The sequence below is a fragment of the Stegodyphus dumicola genome, chromosome 3, assembly GCF_044657685.1.
Source record: "Stegodyphus dumicola isolate Sdum_Otavi_A_Nest chromosome 3, ASM4465768v1".
NCBI lineage: Eukaryota > Metazoa > Arthropoda > Arachnida > Araneae > Eresidae > Stegodyphus > Stegodyphus dumicola.
Genome location: NC_140770.1, coordinates 174,997,185 through 175,020,676, shown reverse-complemented (window position 1 = coordinate 175,020,676; position 23,492 = coordinate 174,997,185). Strand labels below are relative to the sequence as shown.

At 33.9% G+C, this 23,492-nt stretch overlaps 1 protein-coding gene across 9 annotated transcripts in view; it reads right to left on the bottom strand.

Annotated features, from left to right (window-relative positions):
- The window catches only part of LOC118182648 (eukaryotic translation initiation factor 4 gamma 3-like), a 96,952-nt gene that overhangs the window by 56,658 nt on the left and 16,802 nt on the right, over positions 1-23,492 (bottom strand). For all 9 annotated transcript variants that reach the window (XM_085813659.1, XM_085813662.1, XM_085813660.1 and 6 more), the window contains 3 exons: positions 17,955-18,079; positions 9,279-9,476; positions 3,820-3,957 (listed from right to left, as the gene is read on the bottom strand). In XM_085813659.1, coding sequence (XP_085669785.1) covers positions 3,820-3,957; positions 9,279-9,476; positions 17,955-18,041 — 423 coding nt within the window. In that variant the 5' untranslated portion in view covers positions 18,042-18,079. The remainder of the gene's footprint in view (positions 1-3,819; positions 3,958-9,278; positions 9,477-17,954; positions 18,080-23,492) is intronic.

Here is a 23,492-nt window from a genome sequence, read left to right as displayed (position 1 = left end):
CATATTTCATATTGCTATGCAATGAAATATAGAAAGTAATATAGAAAACACAGCAAAAAACTATATCACAATACCTATGAAAATATTAGCTATACATACCTTCGTAAATAATTTCATAGTGAAGTAAGAAGTAAGAAGAACCCTCTTGAACACAAAAAAGTATGGTTTAATATGATTCTGATCTTCCGTAAAAGTAGTCACGTTTGTGTGTGCATGATTATGGCAAAGCCTCAACGGCTATCTGCTTAAGGGAAGGGATGCCTTCGTGGAGGACTTTCTAAGGGAAACTGTATCGTATACACGTTACACATGGGGAAAACCACGAAAACTCCCATGCATCCAGCCCGTTCGCAGGATTCGAACCTCAGACCGAACTACAAGTTTGAGCCACTGAGCTGGCTTCCGTCCCAGGTATAACGGATATACCCATACGAAATTGGATGCCAACCCCGCGGATATTTATTGTACCATATAAAAGATATACATGGGCACGGTTATAGGGCCCTTGATGTCTTGGTTACGTTCTATTGTCAACAGACAATAAGGGATTATTAACATAAGAGACACATAGATTATACAATAATTTGAAGCTCTTAAGACTGTACATGACTGTGCATGAGGCTATTAAGACTGTATATTTGAAGCTATTAGGACTGTACATGAGCTATTTTTGCATGAAGATGTTTGAGTGTGAATATCAATGTGTCAGTTGCATGACAATACCCACCATTGGTTCTTTTAATGCTGTACATATGACTTATATTATGCTATGAGGTGAGATTTTAGGAGCAATACATGGGGGATACTAGGATAAACAGACACTATTAGTACCCTACGTAAGACATACATTGAACGTTAGATTGTTCAGCGACTTTACTGCTCGGCCGCTGGTGGGCCCTGTAGTTACCTTTAAAAGGTGGCATTTAATACGCATCATGTTTGTATATGTTCTTGGAAATACTGGCCCCTTTAAGAAGTGTTCATCTTAGAGAGATGGTTGCCATGACCAAGTCTGCATAAGTTGGAATTTTTTAAATATGTTCTTATTAAGTACAGTAGAAAATTTTGCTACCACTGATGTTGAAATTAATTTCATATGATTCTCTTATGCTGATAAATTTTACTACTTGAAAAACATGTTAAACTTACACACTTTTATGTTAACTCTGACTTTTACCTTCCAAATCTAAAATAACTTCACATTACTATACAAGTATTTGTTTTGGTTATACACATATATGTTTTGAGTTACTCATTGCATAAATCAAAAACACGGCTTTCTATTTATTGACTGCTCTCATGAACACAACAGAATACACCAATCAATTTCAATCGACGTTCTTTTTTATTCCAGTAATTAACTGAAACTACATACATATTTTTTATAAATTACGAATTGATTTGATCAAATATTCTTATACTTTCATCAATTACATTCAGCTAATTTGGAACACAATTACACTCTTATTACAGGAATTAATTAGGTAAGTTGAAAAATAAGTTTCCCCTGTCGACTGTTGTCAGAGTTGTGTATGAAAGTCAAAAAATAGAATGAGACATTTAAGATATGACATACCTTTATTTTTCCTCATAGGTACCAAGTACATTGAGACATTTGTCATATAGCTTGATAAGCTTCAAAAAGCCCTCCAGGAAAAAATCAGGGCTTTGCATATGGAAGAAGCGTTGAACGGCTTGTTTCACTTCAGTATTGCTTCCAAAGTGCCTTCCTCCGAGATTTTTCTTCAAAGCCGGAAACAGATGGAAGATTGTGTGTCGAGGTCAATTGTCGGGGCACCCATCGTGCTGACACTTTTCTGTATCGAAGGATGATGTTTTGAGCTCACTCATGTGAGATTCCAAGTTCTTCCACTACTTCATCGATGGTGATACGCCGGTTCGCTCTAATCATGTCATCCACCTTCCTGACATTTGCATCTGTAATGGCCATGTGCGTCCGTCCAGCTCTCGGTATGTCCTCCACTTGCTGACGTCCATCACTGAATGTGCGACACCATCTCCACACCATTTGCTTCGACATCACACCTGGCCCATAGACTTCCACAAGGTGATTATGAATTTCTGTTCCTGATACTCTATGTGCCTATTCATAGTGGATAACCGCTCTCACTTCCTCCTTTGACCACGAATTCAAAATGCATCTTCTCTCCATACCTACCGGGGCTCAAATGAGAGGCTGGTTTCCGGTTTGCGCAGGCACTGCAACAGCGCCATCTGCTTGATTTGCAGCGACCTCAACCCAATGGTGTATTGGTGACTTGCGCGTTTTTCTGCTGCGTCGCCTTTTGCCCATAGCCATTCAACGCTTCTTCCATATGCAAAGCCCTGATTTTTTCCTGGAGGGCTTTTTGAAGCTTATCAAGCGATATGACAAATGTCTCAATGTACTTGGTACCTATGTGGAAAAATAAAGGTATGTCATATCTTTAATGTCTCATTCTATTTTTTGACTTTCATACACAACTCTGACCACAGTCGACAGGGGAAACTTATTTTTCAACTTACCCTCGTATTATTACTATTGAATTAGGTTTTTATGACCTGCTCACTACTTTAGACTAAAAAGTGATGACATATTATTCTATGTTCTCCATGGAGAAGATATGATCAAATTTTTAAATTACTTTTATCGTTATATTACATTATTATTAATTGAACAAGATATAAGAACGTGTTTAAAAAAATTTTGGTATACCTTTATTTTTCTAAAATATTTTGGACTATTTTATGAATTTTATATATAAGTATTTAAGAATGTCATATATTATGACAGGGTGGTCATAAAAAAACTTCTTTCACACATAAAACTCCTATCTGTTCAACCAATCAAGATGAAATTTCAGATATTGTTATTTGAAGATATGCACTCAAGATCATGATGATGTAAAACAACAGAGCTCTTATGGTTTCGGGTAAACATGGTTGCTGAGTGAAAACATTTCAATTTTTTTATGGCAACAGCTATTTTTTTCCTTTTCAAATTGATCAGTGCTTTGAAAAACCATACAGGGCATTGGAATGATACATGTATGATAAAAATTGACGCCATAACTCATTTGCAAAGAACAGCATTGTAAAGGACCAATGCTAAAATAAGAGAGAAGAATAAATTTTTTTATTGAAATTACAAGTTTTCCATGCATACAACACTTCAAGATAGAGTAATATCTTGGAACTTTGCAGTTTCGCAGCCACTGTGATTCCCCAACCTCACTCCTATGGATTTCTGGTTTTGAAATCTAAGGCATACATATCAAATCCATGAGATTTGTGAGAACTGAAAAATACCATAAAATATGAAGTTATACAGATTTCTCCTGCAATGTTATATTTGTCACTGCTGTCAAGAATCCCTCATATACAATGTGTTATCATCTGCGAAGGTGGACATGTTGAAAACTTGTAAAATCCCCCCTTCTCTCTCTTGAGTTGTCAATGGTCCTTTAAAATACTCTTCTTTGCAAATTCACTGAAAATTTTTATCATAAATGCATTGTTCTAACTTCATTTATGGTTTTTCAATGTGCTGATCAATTTGCACAGGAAAAAAAAGTAGGTGTTGCCATTAAAAATTTTTGAAGTGTTTTTACTGTAACCATAACCATGAGGGCTCTGTTTTAAATCATCACAATTTCACGTACACGCTGTCAAATATCAATATTTGGAATTTCGTTTTAATTGGTTGAGCTGATAGGTTACTAGGGGTTCATATATCGAGGAAGTTTTTTTAATGACCACTCTGTGTACATAATGTCCATATAAACAGGAAAAAAAAAAAAAAAAAATTTGAGAACTTACATCTCCAGTAGAATCAGAAGACTTTAAACTTTCTTTCATTTTATTAAATTTGCTCTCAAATTCTAGCTGACATTTAGCAAGTAGAAGTTTTCTGTAATTAATTTCCTTTCCAGGTTGCTCAGATGATGGCACTGAAAGCTGTATATTATTTTACGATTAAAAAATATGAACACAGCAATTATCAATCCCATTTACATTAATTACAGTCATAAAAAATATCATATAATTCTTACTCCATTGATTCTAAATGCAAGGTACAATACACATGAAATGGGAATCAAGCATCAGTTTTAAATATGCAATAGAAAGAACAATACCCAGGAGTGCAGAAACATACAAGGCCTGTCTGTATTTAATCTCACTTTTTTCTAAGAAACTTAGTGATCATAGGAGAGCTATAATGTGCACAGTAGTGGAATTAACCTTCATATACTTCTGATGGCACATTTTAATGTTTAAGTGACAGCTGATACTATGTGACATGTAGTTGCAAATTTATAGCAGTTACACAAGATGTATGGATCAAATGATACTACCAAATTTGGTACTTATTCTGCATACAGGTTGATATGCAGCATAATTTTTATAGAGGAAGCTTCATTCCCAAAGTGGGTCTGTAATAAATATGAACTGAATGATGCAAATATCCCAGCTATTTGCCAGATGATCAAACCATCCAACAGGCATGCATGTGAATAGTACTTTACCAATGTTTATAGTGTTGCCATCTGATGATTGTTATTTTTCTCAGTCAAGAATTAGATCAGATACTTTTAAGACAGGTCTTATAAGCTACAAAATTTCTAGTACTTCAAATTCTGCACTTGTAAAAATAAACTACATTCATTTAAATCTTTCATCTAGGGAATTATCTTACTTAATTCAGCATAGTCAGCTATCCATACATATAGAACAAAAGCTTGGACACAAATATTTCAAATCAGAAACAACCAATAATTTTTTCCCCTCTCAGACAAAGAATGAATGCTATAGCCCTTAATAACCCTCTGGGAATCCCTTTAAATTATTCATTCCTAAGTGATCAAAAACAAAGACATAAAAAATTCTCAGCAGTATTCATTTATTAGCAGTGAGCAGAAAAATTACATAAAGACATTTAGGAATACCTACCTATAAAGAACAGTGCACAAAAATTTCACAGACTGTGTGCCATAATCAATTGTTTAAGTCTCAATATTTTGAAAAGTTGCACAATGCAAAACTAAGTGTGCAATGCAAAAAATACATCTAAACAATGCAGAAGGTATAATTATGTGATGTAAAGCTATATTAGCCATTAATGAATCATTTGGGTCATAATGAACTTTGTATATCTTAATGCCCTGCAGTTTGGAGTTCATGAAAGAAGTAAAAGCTTCTTTGCAACTTCATATATGTCAGTATGCAGCTGTCCACATACACAGTTTGAAAGGGTTATTGGCAAAGATATACCAGCATTTAAAACAGAAGAATATGTAAAAAGTGGAGCAATAAACTTAAAATTATAATACACCTGGAATTAAAAAGATTTATAAAAATACAGATCTATGCATTTTTTAGTTCAGATCTGTCAATTCAAAAGAAATAACTTGTAGAGACATTAGGTATTTTTTTTTTTTTTTTTTTTTTTTGGAAGCAGGCAAGATGAAAAATATGCAACGCCTTTGCCGGGAATCGAACCACGGATCGCTCAATTACGCACTGAGCGTGCATACCACTACACCACGAAGGCTCCCTAAGAAGGTGGGAGAAATACCTTATATACTCCCCTTTTTAAAGGACAACTGGGTTTCTATGGGACCCAGTCGCCAAATTCTGGATGAGGAGAATCATCATCCAATACCCTCTTAGTTTGGGTGCCACTGTAGAGACATTAGGTCATCATGTGGTCTGCTGGCCGTATACAGCTTGGCTATCTGAATTGTGGAACTTGGCTTTCGCCGTGGCATTGGAGTTTTTGCGGCGTGACACACAACGGTACCTGAGGGTTACTCATGAACAGCCTAGAGACATTAGGTATTTTTTTTTTTTGAGACATTAGTTTTTTTTTTTTTTTTTTTTTTTTTTTTTAAAAAGCAGGAAAGATGAAAAATTAGCAATGCCTTTGCCGGGAATCAAGTCGCGGACCTCTCAATATGTGTTGAGCATGCAGACCACTACATCACAAAGGCTCTCTAAGAAGGTGTGAGAAATACCTTATAAACTGAAATACTTTTATTATTTAAAAATATGTGAATTAACACTGAAATCAGCACTATACATAAATATATTGAACAGCAAAATAGATATGAGTTCCATAACTAAAATGTCACAGAGTCATCACTTGATGAGCGAGAATAATACAAGAGACAATAACCATGGTTAATTCAAAATCAAGATTAATAAAAAAACAGTTAAAAAAATAAAGAAAAAGAAATAATCTACATCAGCGGTTCTCAACCTTTCGACTAATCCATACAATCTAAATAAAAACTGAAAAACTTAAGTACCACCGTTACATTTTTACAATGGTCATTTCTCAGTTTCTCAATAAAAATAAATGCATTTTGCCATTTGCACAACCCATTGGCTATTTGTATTAAATATGCATACATAAAAATATTTTAGATTAAAAATGGGTTACCATACTGAGTTTATTACATGAAAATTTCACCCAAATCCATTGTCTGAGTGAACAAGATCGAAGACGCAGTTCGCGTAAACTCGAATAGCCGAAATAGATTACACTAGAATTAATAAGCCAAATAAAAGAATATAACCAAACTTGTTGTGTAGCTCAAATTTTGAATAATTACAAATTAAAATTTTGATTTTTATAAATCACTTAATTATATTAAATTCGCTACACAACAATGCAACATGAATATCTAGAGAGACAATGCTATGCCAGAAAAGTAAGAATACAGGGGCAAGTTCATTTAACACTGAGTAAATGTATATCTCGGCAAAGCTGGCAACAGTTCTAGCTAATTTTGTTGCTGCTGAAAAATAGCCAAAGGTCGCCAAACTTTGTGACATTTTGGTAGGTCTCTGTATCATTGTAATACGTATTATAACTGAATAAATGTTAATTGATCACTATATTAGTTGTAATCGAAACCTCATATTGTCCTCCAGTAATTTTGAGAAGCAGAAAGTACTAGAAATATCTCGGCAGCCGGTTGATAACTGCCTAAGGCAGGAGAGAACATCTGCTCTCAGTTGTTGTCGTTGTTAGCTCAGAGTGACTTTGGGGAGCTTCGCCTTTTAGATGTGCTTTGCATTCTGTTGTATTCAATGTCTCTCACAGTTTGAAGTGCAGCTACTGACTATAATCTGTGATATAGTGAAGAGTTGCACGACTATTTTTGTGGAAGGTTAAAGATCTCTGAAGGGTTTCTTTTCATAAAACAAATTTTATCAACCTATCATCAGAGCTGTGTACATTCAATCTGTTATAAACCCTTACGCACCCAACACTATCTATACATACTGTTACGAATTTTGAACATAGACAGAAGACTTTAGTGCAGTTATATGTGAAATTGTTGTAGTTTATTGTGTACTGTATGTAACATGAAAATCTAGAAAGATGCTGCTATGCTGGAAAAGAACACAGGGGCAAGTCTATTTAACATTGAGTAAATGGCTATCTCATTAATTTGGCAAAATACCTCCAAGTTGGCAACAGTTTGGGTAACTAATTTTTGTCGCCAAATTTGGAGAGGAATTGCCAAACTCAGCGACCAATTGGTCACATTTTTATCCGGTTCCTGTACAACTGTAATGGATATTGTAAATGAATAACTGTAATTGATGTTCGGTTTAACTGGAACTGTATTCGGTCTTCATATGCCATCCACTAATTTTGAGAAGAGAGAGTACTGGAAATATCTCGGCGGTCAGGTGCAAAATATACACAGTCCAGTCACATTAATGTGACCACCATGTACTTTCCATGTCAGAGTTAAATAACCAATCACAGAAGGCAGGTGGCAGCACAGTGCAGTTGAGCGTATATAAAGGGTGTGCGAGGGCTTCGGAAAACATTTCAATCGTTGGCGTAATGCAGAAACGAAGCGATTTATCCGACTTCCAAAAGGGCATGATCATTGGCTTTCGGGCCAAGGGTGGAAGCATTTCCGAAACGGCTGAGTTTGTGAACTGTTCGCGTGCCGCCGTGGTAAAAGTGTACCGTGCATGGCAAAATGGGACTGTCCAAAATCAGCGACGTGGCAAATGTGGTGCACCACGGGCCATAGATGACTGAGGCGAACGACGGTTGCGGAGATGCGTTCGGGCAGATAGACGGGCTACCGTTGAGCAACTGACCACCAAAATGAACCAAGGGGCTACCAAAATTGTCTCCCAAAGTACTATTCAGCGAACATTGCTGCGTCTGGGCCTCCGAAGCAGACGCCTGGTTCGTGCACCTATGCTGACTGCTGTTCATCGACGGTGAAGGCTAGAATTTGCACGCCAGTACAGCAGCTGGACGTCCACTGAGTGGCGACAGGTTGCGTTTTCGGATGAATCGCGTTTTATGCTCCATCGGACAGATGGACGTTGGCGTATAAGGCGTGAAACCTCCGAAAGGAACCACCCTGCAACCATTGCCGGAACGGTCCAAGCTGGAGGCGGGAGCATTATGGTCTGGGGAATGTTTTCCTGGCATTCTCTAAGTTCACTGATCATTGTGGAAGGCACAATGGATCAATACAAGTACGCATCTGTCCTTGCGGACCATGTTCACCCCTACATGCGCATTGTTTTTCCTCAGGATGATGGCATCTTTCAGCAGGACAATGCGAGGTGCCATACAGCTGCCAGTGTACGTGCGTGGTTCGAAGAGCACCAGGATGAGTTTACCGTCCTCCCCTGGCCAGCAAACTCACCTGACTTAAACCCAATCGAGCATCTGTGGGACCATCTCGATCGAGTTGTTCGCGCCATGGATCCTCAACCGCGTAATCTAGCGCAGCTGGCCACGGCATTAGAGTCGGCATGGCTCAACATCCCAGAGAACACTTTCAGGGACCTATGTGACTCTCTTCCTGCACGTCTCGCAGCAGTCCGCTCTGCGAAAGGTGGTTATTATGGCTTTTGACAGATGGTCACATTAATGTGACTGGACTGTGTATATAACCAGAGACGGCATCTACTCTCAGTTGTTAGTTTAGCATGAGTTCTAAATACTGAGATATCTCCGGGTTAGCTTCACTGTTTACATGTCCTTTGCATTGTGTTTTGTTTAATATTCTTAGTAGTTTGAAGAGCAACTACTGATTGTGCTCTGTGTTTACAAGTATTTCTGTGAAAAGTTCCAGAATTCTGAAGTTTTTTTTAATAAAACAAATTTTATCAACCTATCATCGTACCTGTGTGTATTCAATCTATTACAAACCCATACGCCTGCAACAATATACATATAATATGTAAAGAAGACACTTTTAAGAAAATTTTACATAATGTTAACTTACCTGTGCCAATCTACTGCTTAGTTTTGCATAAATACTGCTGAAATTTGGTTCATGAATAGCCTTTTCATGTATTAAATCTACTACAACATTAAGTTTATCTTCTGTATTTACATGTAGACTATTAGCCTGTTCCACAAGTGTTACAAAGTTTTTGCTAGTTACCTTGTTTAAAATGCTACAGAATTTTCTAGGCACCTCCTGTGAATTAAAGATAAATAATTGAAATGCTAATAACATATTTAGAACAAAATATTTACAATAATAAAATAACCATGTAAAAACTTCTAATATTCATTCTTCCCAGTTTACTCTAACAAGAATTTTAAGTCTGTAAAGTCCATTCATTGCCACTGACAACTTTATGCCCTTTTATAACTTTTCATTACCATTTTAGCAGTACTGATCAGTTAAAAGAAAATCAGTAATTTATTAACATTCCATTTTACCCTATTATTCGATATAAAGTTGTTCTAGTTCTTTTCTTTTTTAACCAACAATTTGCTTTTTTGTGCTATATATATATATATATATATATATATATATAAACTTTTACTGGTGAAAGATAAGATAAATAGAAACCACTTAGCACAACTTCTCTTACAACAGAAGTGTACCTTGGAGTTATTGAGTTCACTTAAATATCATATAATTTTAAGGTAACTTAAAAACAATACAGTAAAAGACCAAGTTGTGAAATAAACACTGAATTGAATAGGCTACTCTGGTGTCTATACAATCAACATGGAATAGCGTCCTACCAGAATAACTTCTGGAATGAATATTTCCCACAGTGATCAATAGGAATAGTAGCTACACTAAAGTAACTAACTATCTTGGATGGAGAAAGTGTCCATTCCCCTCACAGTATTTGGATATCCTCAGGAGTCCTTGGAAAGCCTCTCTTGTGGTTGCATAAGTGAAGGATAAGGAAAAAGGTAGTTGTTGCATAGTAAGGGAAAATGGTTGCATGCTGAGGACATTTCGAGTTTTATTGCACTGTTATTACAAAATCCTGGACTTTTTTTTTTTTTGCTTAAAAATTAAGTCAAATGACCTATGAGAATTCTAATATTTTTAATTAAAGAACATATATCTTTATCACAAAAAGATAAGGCCTTCCAATATCAATACTTCTGCAGTCTTGAGCATTCTCAATTTTTTTCTTCTATCTTCAACAAAGTCTTGTAAGTTTTAGTAACCTTTATATCCCAAAGGTATTTAATTTCTAAACTATTAATCACCTACTGATTTTCTTTCCTTTTGAATTTATTCAATAAGCAATGAATTAAGGTAAAAATTCTAACCTTCAATAAATTTCACAAGCATAAAATAAATCCATAAATTTCAGATTCTTTCATGTTTTTTAACTTCAGCTTTAATTGTTGGATTATTTTTTATCTTTGACTAATTTTGATAGCTCTTGAATATGCCTTTTATGAAATAAATATACTATAGCAGAGCAGCCATTACACTAAAGGGGGGGGGAAATGCATGCATGCATATGCAATATCATGGCTAAAACCACTGTCCATTTAAACAAAAGTCCCGATCTAATGAAGTAGCAGAAATATTAATAGCAGCAGACTAATTTATAACATGTAAATAACAAATATATGCTAATTTTGTTATGACTTTCCTTAGAAATGTTAGTACAAATCTACAGACATGAAGTTTTCATGAAACCATTAATAAAAGATGAAGACCGAAATTTTTTTACAAAATTTCATAATATATTTTGATAATATCTTTCCAATTTTGCCTTTCTCCTATCATTCTGGAATGATACAATTACTGTCCTAACAATGACTTATATCCATTCAGCATCACCTTTAACAAATTTTAATGCTTATAGAAATGGTTAAATCTGCTGCTTGAAGACCCATGTTAAATTATTTTTCAAAATATAGACTGCTTTTTAAAATAAATGCTAATCTGAGATTCAGTTTTAATCAATTTTAACCCTCTGAGAGGCTCGAGGGATCTGTCATAAAAACCTGTATTTAAAGAGCCTTTATTCACTAAATTTGTATATTTACCTATTTTAGTCTCTATTTTCATAAACTTACATTCATTAAGATGACATTTATATTATTAATGAAAGTAAGAAAGCAAAATATCTTAAATTATAAGCTAGTATATACTAAGCACGGTTGGAGTCGGTAGGAAAAATGACCGACTCCGACTCCTTCATATATATATATATAAACATATACACATAGCTACAACTTATTTTTTTAATAGTTTTTTAGTAATTTCTAGGAAACAGTAAAACTTTGACAAGATCTTCTTTATCCTAATAACCACTAATAAGTAATCCTAATAACCACTGTATCATCAAATATGTACTTCTCCATTGCATTGCTCCTTTTCCTGCTTGCTTCTTAAGAATGGCATCAATTTTTTTCAAACTTACCTAAATTCAACAATGAGATTTGTAACTAAATGAATCAGTTTAATCAATAATGGCAAATATCATGTCCACCCTGCTTTCTTATATTTATTTACTAATATGCAAATAAAATAGAAAATAACTATTTATTAATGTACATAGTCCATAAATAAAAATATTGCCATTAATTTTTTTTCAATTCACTTTAATTTCATTTCAAATTCAAACTGTTCAACAAAAACTGGAGTCGGAGTCAACGTCTTTTTTAGCGACTCCAGCTCCGACTCCTTTTACGACGACTTCTCTTAACTCTTCAGGATAGATTTTTATAAGTTCTAAAAAAGGTGTCTTGCAAAAGCAATCATATTTATCTATTTCTTCAAAGCCATGTATAAATCTCGTTTGTATTTTTTCATTTTTATATCTAAAGGCTCTTGGTTATTTATTTTCATTTGCTTTGCCTTAGACTTTTCAATATTATCCAAATATTTCTCAAAATCTAATTCGTCAGTGAAAGAGGATGATAGAGACTCAGTTGCAATAACTGCAGTTTGACTGTCCTGATTTGAATACTCCAGTTGTTCTGAGAATAATTTCATTCTAAATGAAGTTCATAGATGGCTTTCTTTGCCTTTTTAATTTGTTTGTCATCCAACAAAATTCGCCGTTTTGGATCTACATATATTGAACCCAGCACGATCTTATTGTCTAGCAAACTAGTTTCTCTTTTCTTCATTAAAGAAATGATTCCTTCTGCAATAAACCCTCCATTTCAGAAAGAACAAACATCGCATTCTTCCAGTCTTGCCTCTTGTTAATTCTTCAGATTACAGCTTTTTGGTGGCTATATACAGTATAGAAAGAAGAGTTTTCAATTCTGCAAGATCATTCCACAGTCTTTCTGTTAGTGAAATATTAGGGTTATCTACATCTTCTAACATTCTCGTCTCCTGTTAATTCTTCAGATTGTAGCCTTTTTGTGGCTAGATACAATGTTGAAAGAAGGGTTTTCAGTTCAGCAAGATCATTCCACAGTCTTTCTGTTAGTGAAATATTAGGGTTATTTACATCTTTTGAAAAAGTTCTTAATCCTAATAACCACTGTATCATCAAATATGTACTTCTCCATTGCACTGCTCCTTTTCCTGCTTGCTTCCTAAGAATGGCATCAATTTTTTTTTCAAACTTACCTAAATTCAACAATGAGATTAGTAACTAAATGAATCAGTTTAATCAATAATGGCAAATATCATGTCCACCCTGCTTTCTTATATTTATTTACTAATATGCAAATAAAATAGAAAATAACTATTTATTAATGTACATAGTCCATAAATAAAAATATTGCCATTAATTTTTTTTCAATTCACTTTAATTTCATTTCAAATTCAAACTGTTCAACAAAAACTGGAGTCAGAGTCAACGTCTTTTTTAGCGACTCCAGCTCCGACTCCTTTTACCCCAAAATCTACCCAACTCCATGACTCCGATTCCAGAGCCCGGATACTAAGTAACAAAAAATCTTATGACTGGATAAAGCTGGCCAAGGCGCTCAGAGGGTTAAAATAGCACAATTCGAAAATATGTTTAATGAATGAAAATGTCTAAAAATTTCAAACAAGAGAAGAGTTACAATGATTTGTGTGTTATGTCTGTAATAGTGATATAATAGTGACCATAGATCCTATTTGATAAATTTCAGAACTGAGAAGAGTCTTTCCACGCTGACTTGAGTAGGAAGAAGAGCTGTTACTGTTAGGGCTACTTCCTTTAACTTTTCAGGATAGACTTCAGAGCTGAGATGAGTCTTTCCATACTAACTTGAATAGGAGGAAGAGCTCTTACTGTTAGGGCTACTTCTCTTAACTCTTCAGGATAGATTTTTATAAGTTCTAAAAAAGGTGTCTTGCAAAAGCAATCATATTTATCTATTTCTTCAAAGCCATGTATAAATCTCGTTTGTATTTTTTCATTTTTATATCTAAAGGCTCTTGGTTATTTATTTTCATTTGCTTTGCCTTAGACTTTTCAATATTATCCAAATATTTCTCAAAATCTAATTCGTCAGTGAAAGAGGATGATAGAGACTCAGTTGCAATAACTGCAGTTTGACTGTCCTGATTTGAATACTCCAGTTGTTCTGAGAATAATTTCATTCTAAATGAAGTTCATAGATGGCTTTCTTTGCCTTTTTAATTTGTTTGTCATCCAACAAAATTCGCCGTTTTGGATCTACATATATTGAACCCAGCACGATCTTATTGTCTAGCAAACTAGTTTCTCTTTTCTTCATTAAAGAAATGATTCCTTCTGCAATAAACCCTCCATTTCAGAAAGAACAAACATCGCATTCTTCCAGTCCTGCCTCTTATTAATTCTTCAGATTACAGCTTTTTGGTGGCTATATACAGTATAGAAAGAAGAGTTTTCAATTCTGCAAGATCATTCCACAGTCTTTCTGTTAGTGAAATATTAGGGTTATCTACATCTTCTAACATTCTCGTCTCCTGTTAATTCTTCAGATTGTAGCCTTTTTGTGGCTAGATACAATGTTGAAAGAAGGGTTTTCAGTTCAGCAAGATCATTCCACAGTCTTTCTGTTAGTGAAATATTAGGGTTATTTACATCTTTTGAAAAAGTTCTTAATCCTAATAAGCACTGTATCATCAAATATGTACTTCTCCATTGCACTGCTCCTTTTCCTGCTTGCTTCCTAAGAATGGCATCAATTTTTTTTTCAAACTTACCTAAATTCAACAATGAGATTAGTAACTAAATGAATCAGTTTAATCAATAATGGCAAATATCATGTCCACCCTGCTTTCTTATATTTATTTACTAATATGCAAATAAAATAGAAAATAACTATTTATTAATGTACATAGTCCATAAATAAAAATATTGCCATTAATTTTTTTTCAATTCACTTTAATTTCATTTCAAATTCAAACTGTTCAACAAAAACTGGAGTCGGAGTCAACGTCTTTTTTAGCGACTCCAGCTCCGACTCCTTTTACCCCAAAATCTACCCAACTCCATGACTCCGATTCCAGAGCCCGGATACTAAGTAACAAAAAATCTTATGACTGGATAAAGCTGGCCAAGGCGCTCAGAGGGTTAAAAGGCGGAGGCTCAGAGGGTTGGCCAAGGCGCTCAGAGCACAATTCGAAAATATGTTTAATGAATGAAAATGTCTAAAAATTTCAAACAAGAGAAGAGTTACAATGATTTGTATGTTATGTCTATAATAGTGAAATTTTTTAGATGTAAACAAAAAAATTGAAAATTTAATATGGCAATAAATTTTTATATGCAAGCGAAATTTTTAACAAAATGACACTATATTAATTGCATATTTTGGTTGGAAAAGAGAATTTGTTTTATCATTGAAGTCATTTAGCATCTTATGCATGCACAGCAATTGCTATAATTAAATATGGATGGAATTATGAATTTTTGCAAACTTTTTGTTTTACGATATTTCTACTTTTGAGTATTTATTTTACTGTCTTTTAAAATTAATTTTGAATATACATGGTTTACATATGTAACAACGTTATTTGCTCCTTTTTTTTTAGACCTTGAGTTTCAAACTTTGAATGCATTATTAAGGGGGTACTTTTCTGTTATCAGGATGGGATTCAGAAATGTAGATGGAATTTATAGATATTATGCTGATTATACTTCTTAATAATATGCTGGTGTTCAAAATTAATCTTGAAATTCTAATGTATTTGTGAACTGAAACATGAAATTGACAGGTCAAAGTATAATACAGTAGACGCTTGTTTTTACGAACTCGTAGGGACTACGAAAACAGTTCGTTAAATCGAGAGTTCGTAATTTAGAAAGGCATTGGAAATTGTTAGTATTTCACATTTTAATGTTTTCGAGACAGGTTAGTGATACTATTCCATGCTTTTATTTATGTATTAAGAATTATTTTTAATAGTATTACTACTTAATAAATGATATCCATTCTATTAAACAAACAAGAAATATAAATATTTGTAAAACGTACCTTTATTAAGTCATTGAGCAACAAAATAATCACTTATCTTTGTCTGTTTTAAAACAACAGATTGTACAATGCAAGACTTCATCTTCTCTATATTTGTTAGCATTTCACAATTATCACTGGCCTCAAAAAATCGTCTAACTTCTGAGAAGTATTCAGCAGCTTGTTTTAAAGTCGGTCTTGGTGTTACTTCATTTTCTTCTTCTTCTTCTGGATCTGAAAGCCTCTCATTCTCGTTGATTATGCTGCTAATAATATCGTGATCCGATATTTCCTCCATGAGATGACATTAGAATCTACATTTAAAAAATGCTCGAATGAAAGTTCTGGCAACTGTGGATTTCTACGGCGAAGTTCATGCATGAGAACCTCATCTTCGTCGTGAGATCTATTGTCATGGATTTCTTCAGTTACGTCTGTTTCTTTAATAAAACCTGCATGTCGAAAGGCTTTAGAAATTGTTTCATCTAAAACATCATTCCATGCACTGATTGATAAATGCATTGCACCAAGAATATCTGATAAGGTTGTTCCCTTTCCAAGCCAAGGATTACTCTTTGCAAGAGCACTGTCTTATATTTTTGCTTGAAACTATTGATTATCCCCTGATCCATTGGCTGTAAAACTGCAGTTGCAATGGAAGATATTCCACACGGATTGCCTGAAGCCCAGTGACTTCCATGTGTGCAGTACAATTTTCCACGATTAGGAGAACTTTGCGCTTCTCTGCTGAAAAGCGGTTATCTAAATCTCTCAACCATTTTTCGTAGATGTTGCCAGTCATCCAGGCCTTATTATTAGCATAATATGCAGCAGGAATCTTCTGAACATTTTTGAAACACCTTGGTTTCAGATATTTTCCAATAAAGAGCAGAGGCAATTTTTGTGACCCAGTCATGTTGGCTGCAATCAAAACTGTAAGTCTCTCTTTAGCTTTATTACCTCCAACACATTTATCTCCTTTGTAAGCTAATGTTCTTTCTGGCAAAATCTTAAAAAACAAAGTCGTTTCGTTCGCATTAAAAACGTCATCTGCAGCGTATTCAGAAAGAAGCAATTTCAACTTTTCTTCTTTCCATTCATTTGCTGATGATGTGTCTACTGCTGCACTTTCACCACACACTTTCCGAAAACTCAAATCATTCCGAAATTTAAATTTCTGTAACCAACCATCCGATGCTTTAAAATCTTTGATGTTTAATTTGGAAGCAAAGAAGTGTGCTTGTTCTTTAAGTACATTTCCATCAATTGGAATGTTTAAGCTTCTCATCTTTCGAAACCAAACAAGCAAAGCCCTTTCCAAATTTGGGTGTTTTGATTCTCGAAAATATTTTCGAGAGGAGGGTCCACATTCATTGTTTCCATTTTTAGCTCCAAAGATCTTCTCTCCTGCCTTTAAAATTGTCGATAAACTATTTTTAGGAATTCCATATTTCTGAGCAATTTGTGTCTTTAATATTTTTTCAACTTCTTTTAAAATCTTATTCTTTATTTCAACCACTAAACAAATTCGTTTCTTCATTTGCGACATAGCTCTAAGAATCTTACTTAACAAAAACTGGCCCAATCTCCCTCTCGACTAACAAGACTTCACTGATTGAGTTGTCCAGATCAAATGACTGACATTACAAAAAGCAACAACTCTCTTTTAGAAGCAACCCAAACCCCTTTAACACGAATGAATGGTCTCACCCCCACCCAACAACATCAGGCCGATGCTCTTCTGAGAGCCTCCCACAACAAACAACACCATAAATTTGTCCTAATTCCCCCTCTTCTCCGCCCCCTCCTTCCTTACTGTACTTCTTCGAATGTTTCGCATTTGCTGCCTCAAAATAGTTGGAGATTTTATTTGACCTGCACAATTTGTCCCAATGAAACACGCAGAAGTATGAAAACTGAGTTCGCAAAAAAGAGATTTTCCTGATTTGTAGTTCATAAATAAGAGCGCAAAATTACATTACATCTATGGGAGTGTATTCGCTAGTTCGTCAAATCGTGAGTGTTCGTAAAAAAGAGGTTCGTAAAAACGAACGTCTACTGTATCAATACTATTATAATATGATAGTATAAAGTATCCCCCCATCAAAGTTAACACTATAATGAGTTTTCTTGATTGCAAATCCTTAGTAAATAAAGAATAGTAGTAATAATCCTTAGTAAATAAAGAATAATAGTAAACTTCAATTGCAAATCCTTAGTAAATGAAGAATAGTAGTATGATTTAACTGCATTATAAATGTAATAAAACATGAATATAAAAACACACCTGATAGTCATACTGCCCAGATTTATATTTAAATTTATAAAATGGCTGCCAAGGATTTCCTGAATGATGAAGAGCATCTCTAGCCATCTCCTTTCAAGTCTGATCCCGTATTTATTAGAAGGAAGCTGAGGAAAATAAATTTATAAAGCACATATACATAAAGGTTAAAACTTGCATTTATTTTGAAAACTTTTTATTTATTTTAAAAAATGCACATAAAAATAGAATAGCAATTATCCAGTACCAGGACGAAACCAACAGCATTCTGTTACTTTAATGACTACGCACTAATAACCTCAACATGCTAATGTGACAAAAATGTGATATACCAGTTATGCTTAAAAATTGTATTAAAATTTTAATTTTGAAATTACATAAGTATATATTTACATGCAAACATTTTTATAAGTTTTAGTACAACATGTCTGAGCATCCAATAACCGGAATGATGTAATATCCAGATCTCCCATAAATTGTTTTAAAATCTTTCCTTTCGAATTTTATCTCTTGTTTTGGTTTAAACCTGCTGGCTAGCTAATCACATTTTCATTTTTTGGCTCTAGACAGAGGACGGGGGCAGACTTTGATTATTTTATCTAGCTCCCTAAACAAATACTGAACCCTGAGAACTAATGTATATTTGAATCAGAAATGTCACACACATTGCTTTCCTTTCGTGACTGGCAAAACAGGAAAGAAAGCTGTGATGATCCCTATTAATCCATCAATTAATGGACAGTAAAATATGCTTTATAGTTTTAAATCCAGAAAATAGTGTCAACAATTGTGAAGTGATAAAGAGGTTATAGAGAATAAAAAGATTTCAATTTTTATTTAATGGGAATTTTTGAATTGGCAGTTATGAAACTTGAATGATGAATCTGAGTACTGACACATGAAGAAAAATTGCTTATGCTGAAAAAGTTTTTAACGAACGTATATTAATATCAGTTTTACTTCTTGTATTTTTTTAGATCATAAATTCTTCATTATTTCACAAACAAGTGCTTATATTTTTAATTTCATAATTCCTACATGCAATATTACTAGATTTAAACAGTTGACCTAAAATTCAGGATCCCAAATCTTGGACTTTGTACAATATTTACTTGCAGGAATACCTATAAAAAATAGAATTAAATTTTCATTCCTAACACATTCATTAGCTTTTCTTGACATTTGAATTATGTCAAAAAGTAAGTAATGACACATTTCAGCACACATGATGTCAATTCCCTCGTCTTCCCCAAGGATATACAGTTATACATAGTGCTGGAATAAAAAGAAATTACAGTAAGACCCTGCTTAATGCTGTTTCGGTTTAGCGCTCTTTTATTTTAACCCGGAATTCACCGAAATTGCTTGCAGGGCTAGGTTTCCAAATAACTTATCTGAAACAGTGTAGTTGTGTTTCTTGTTTGGTGCGGTGCTGTACGGACGCATTTTTATCATTTGAAACATTTGGTGACATTATTGTAAGTATAAATTTATATAATACTATAACGATTAATACAGTGACAAATATTATCAACTTTAGTTTTTATCATGGGTGATAATAAAAGACAAGAAAAGAAAGCAACCAGAAAAAGCATTTCACTGGAAATTAAATTGCAAGTGATTAGTAGATTAGATTCTGGTGAACGTCAATCTCAAATTAGTGCAGCATTGAATTTGGCAACTTCAACAATAAGGACAATTCTTAAGAATAAAGAAAAAAAATAGTCATCGGCAAATGCAACTACATCAAGCTCTGTAACTTGAATTACCCGTTCTAGAAATAACATTATAGAGGAAATGGAAAAATGACTGTCTATATATGGATTGACGACGAAATTGAACACAATATGCCATTAAGCCAATCTATCATAATGGAAAAAGCTAGAAGAATTTTTAATTACATTCAGGCTGAGGCAAGTGACATAAGTAAAACTCGTTGCTAGTCGAGGATGGTTTAATAAATTTAAACATCGAAATAATCTTCACAATATAAAGATTACAAGAGAAGCAGCAAGTGGTGATATGAAAGTGGCGGCTGAATTCCCAGCGACATTAAAAACAATAATTGAACAAGGAAACTATCCTCCAGAATTGATTTTTAATGTTCATGAAACAGGCCTGTTTTGGAAAAGAATGTCAAAACAAACATTTCTATCCCGTGAAGAGAAACGAGCATCAGGATTTAAAGCTGCAAAAGATTGCTTAACACTTCTACTGGGTGGTAACGCAAGTGGAGATTTCAAATCAAAACCACTACTAGTTTACCACTCTAAAAACCCAAGAGTGATGAAAGGCATATCTAAATCAACTTTACCTGTAATTCTGGAGTCTAATAAAGAGTCATGGATAACTATGAAAATTTTCCAGGATTGGTTCACTGAACATTTCTGCCCATCTGTTAAACGTTATTGCGAAATTAAAAAACTTGGAACAAAGATCACTACTATTAATTGATAATGCTCCAAGCCACCCAACAAATTTATCAGACTTAACAACATGCATTCCAGTCGAAGTGGTTTTCTTGCCACCTAACACAACTGTCTTAATCCAACCAACAGACCAAGGCGTTATATCCAATTTTAAGGTTTATTACTTGCGGCGAACATTTAAGCAGATGCTTGAAAAAACAGACAAAGAAGAGAAGCAATCAATACAAGAATTTTGGAAAAACTACAATATCATGAATGCTGTAGAAAACATAAACCTTTCTTGGAATGAGATAACAGAAAGATCTTTTAAAGAAGTATGGAAGAACATTTGGCCAAATTTAAGTAAGAGTGAAGACACTGGACACTCTGTCGATATGGATGAAATAGTGGAATTAGTGAAACAAACCGGTTTAGGTGAGGTAAATGTGGAAGACGTCGAAGAAATAGTTCAAGAAACAGCAACTAGTCTTTCTAATGATGAGCTCAAGGAATTAACTGAGCAAGAAGAAAACAAAAACATTGATAGTAGCGATTTTGAAGAAGAGCAAAAAGAACTTTCAATGGCTTTTGTAAAAAGGAGTTTGACCACTATAACTGAAATTATGGACCAATTTGTTGAAAATGATTCAAAATTTGACAGGAGTTCAAAAGCAAGACAGGGTGTTATAGATGCTTTATCCACTTATCATCAACTTCTAACAGAATGCAAAAGGAAAACGCAAACTACATTAGATGCCTTCTTGACAAAAAGGCAGAAAACTGGAAACACAGAATAGACTGAATTATCTGACTGAGAATTTTATTTGTTTTTATACGTATATTTGTTTATATTGTTTTCATTGTTGTAAGAAATAAATGTTTGGTTTTATTTTTATTAAAAAAACATTATTAAATTTATTACCTAACCAATTTTCTATCCATCTTCCCCTAACCCCATTATTTACATGTTAAGATAGTGTTAGTTTTTATCATGGGTGATAATAAAAGACAAGAAAAGAAAGCAACCAGAAAAAGCATTTCACTGGAAATTAAATTGCAAGTGATTAGTAGATTAGATTCTGGTGAATGTCAATCTCAAATTAGTGCAGCATTGAATTTGGCAACTTCAACAATAAGGACAATTCTTAAGAATAAAGAAAAAAAATAGTCATCGGCAAATGCAACTACATCAAGCTCTGAAACTTGAATTACCCGTTCTAGAAATAACATTATAGAGGAAATGGAAAAATGACTGTCTATATATGGATTGACGACGAAATTGAACACAATATGCCATTAAGCCAATCTATCATAATGGAAAAAGCTAGAAGAATTTTTAATTACATTCAGGCTGAGGCAAGTGACATTAAGTGAAACTCGTTGCTAGTCGAGGATGGTTTAATAAATTTAAACATCGAAATAATCTTCACAATATAAAGATTACAAGAGAAGCAGCAAGTGGTGATATGAAAGCGGCGGCTGAATTCCCAGCGACATTAAAAACAATAATTGAACAAGGAAACTATCCTCCAGAACTGGTTTTTAATGTTCATGAAACAGGCCTGTTTTGGAAAAGAATGTCAAAACAAACATTTCTATCCCGTGAAGAGAAACGAGCATGAGGATTTAAAGCTGTAAAAGATCGCTTAACACTTCTACTGGGTGGTAACGCAAGTGGAGATTTCAAATCAAAACCACTACTAGTTTACCACTCCAAAAACACAAGAGTGATGAAAGGCATATCTAAATCAACTTTACCTGTAATTCTGGAGTCTAATAATGAGAGTCATGGATAACTAAAAATTTTCCAGGATTGGTTCACTGAACATTTCTGCCCATCTGTTAAATGTTATTGCGAAATTAAAAAACTTGGAACAAAGATCACTACTATTAATTGATAATGCTCCAAGCCACCCAACAAATTTATCAGACTTAACAACATGCATTCCAGTCGAAGTGGTTTTCTCGCCACCTAACACAACTGTCTTAATCCAACCAACAGACCAAGGCGTTATATCCAATTTTAAGGTTTATTACTTGCGGCGAACATTTAAGCAGATGCTTGAAAAAACAGACAAAGAAGAGAAGCAATCAATACAAGAATTTTGGAAAAACTATAATATCATGAATGCTGTAGAAAACATAAACCTTTCTTGGAATGAGATAACAGAAAGATCTTTTAAAGGAGTATGGAAGAACATTTGGCCAAATTTAAGTAAGAGTGAAGACACTGGACACTCTGTCGATATGGATGAAATAGTGGAATTAGTGAAACAAACCGGTTTAGGTGAGGTAAATGTGGAAGACGTCAAAGAAATAGTTCAAGAAACAGCAACTAGTCTTTCTAATGATGAGCTCAAGGAATTAACTGAGCAAGAAGAAAACAAAAACATTGATAGTAGCGATTTCGAAGAAGAGCAAAAAGAACTTTCAATGGCTTTTGTAAAAAGGAGTTTGACCACTATAACTGAAATTATGGACCAATTTGTTGAAAATGATTCAAAATTTGACAGGAGTTCAAAAGCAAGACAGGGTGTTATGCTTTATCCACTTATCATCAACTTCTAACAGAATGCAAAAGGAAAACACAAACTATATTAGATGCCTTCTTGACAAAAAGGCAGAAAACTGGAAACACAGAATAGACTGAATTATCTGACTGAGAATTTTATTTGTTTTTATACGTATATTTGTTTATATTGTTTTCATTGTTGTAAGAAATAAATGTTTGGTTTTATTTTTATTAAAAAAACATTATTAAATTTAATACCTAACCAATTTTCTATCCATCTTCCCCTAACCCCATTATTTACATGTTAAGATAGTGTTGTTCAGCGCTATTTCGTATTATGCTCTGCTTTGATGGAACGTCTCCCGCGTTAAGTGGGGTCTTACTGTAATTTGTGTATGTTCAGAAGTAACTGACAGTTCAATTACTTCTTAGACATTCTTTTATGTTATTTTTATTTTAAGATTTCTGCTAGAAATATACTCTTGATCACAAGAAATGTAAATTTCACAAGCCTGCAGCATGGAAATCAAAGATGACTTTTTTTTTTAAATCGATGATATCCAGCTTGCACCTCTGATCACCCAGTTGTTATGAAGATGATCTATGATGTAAAGAGAAGAA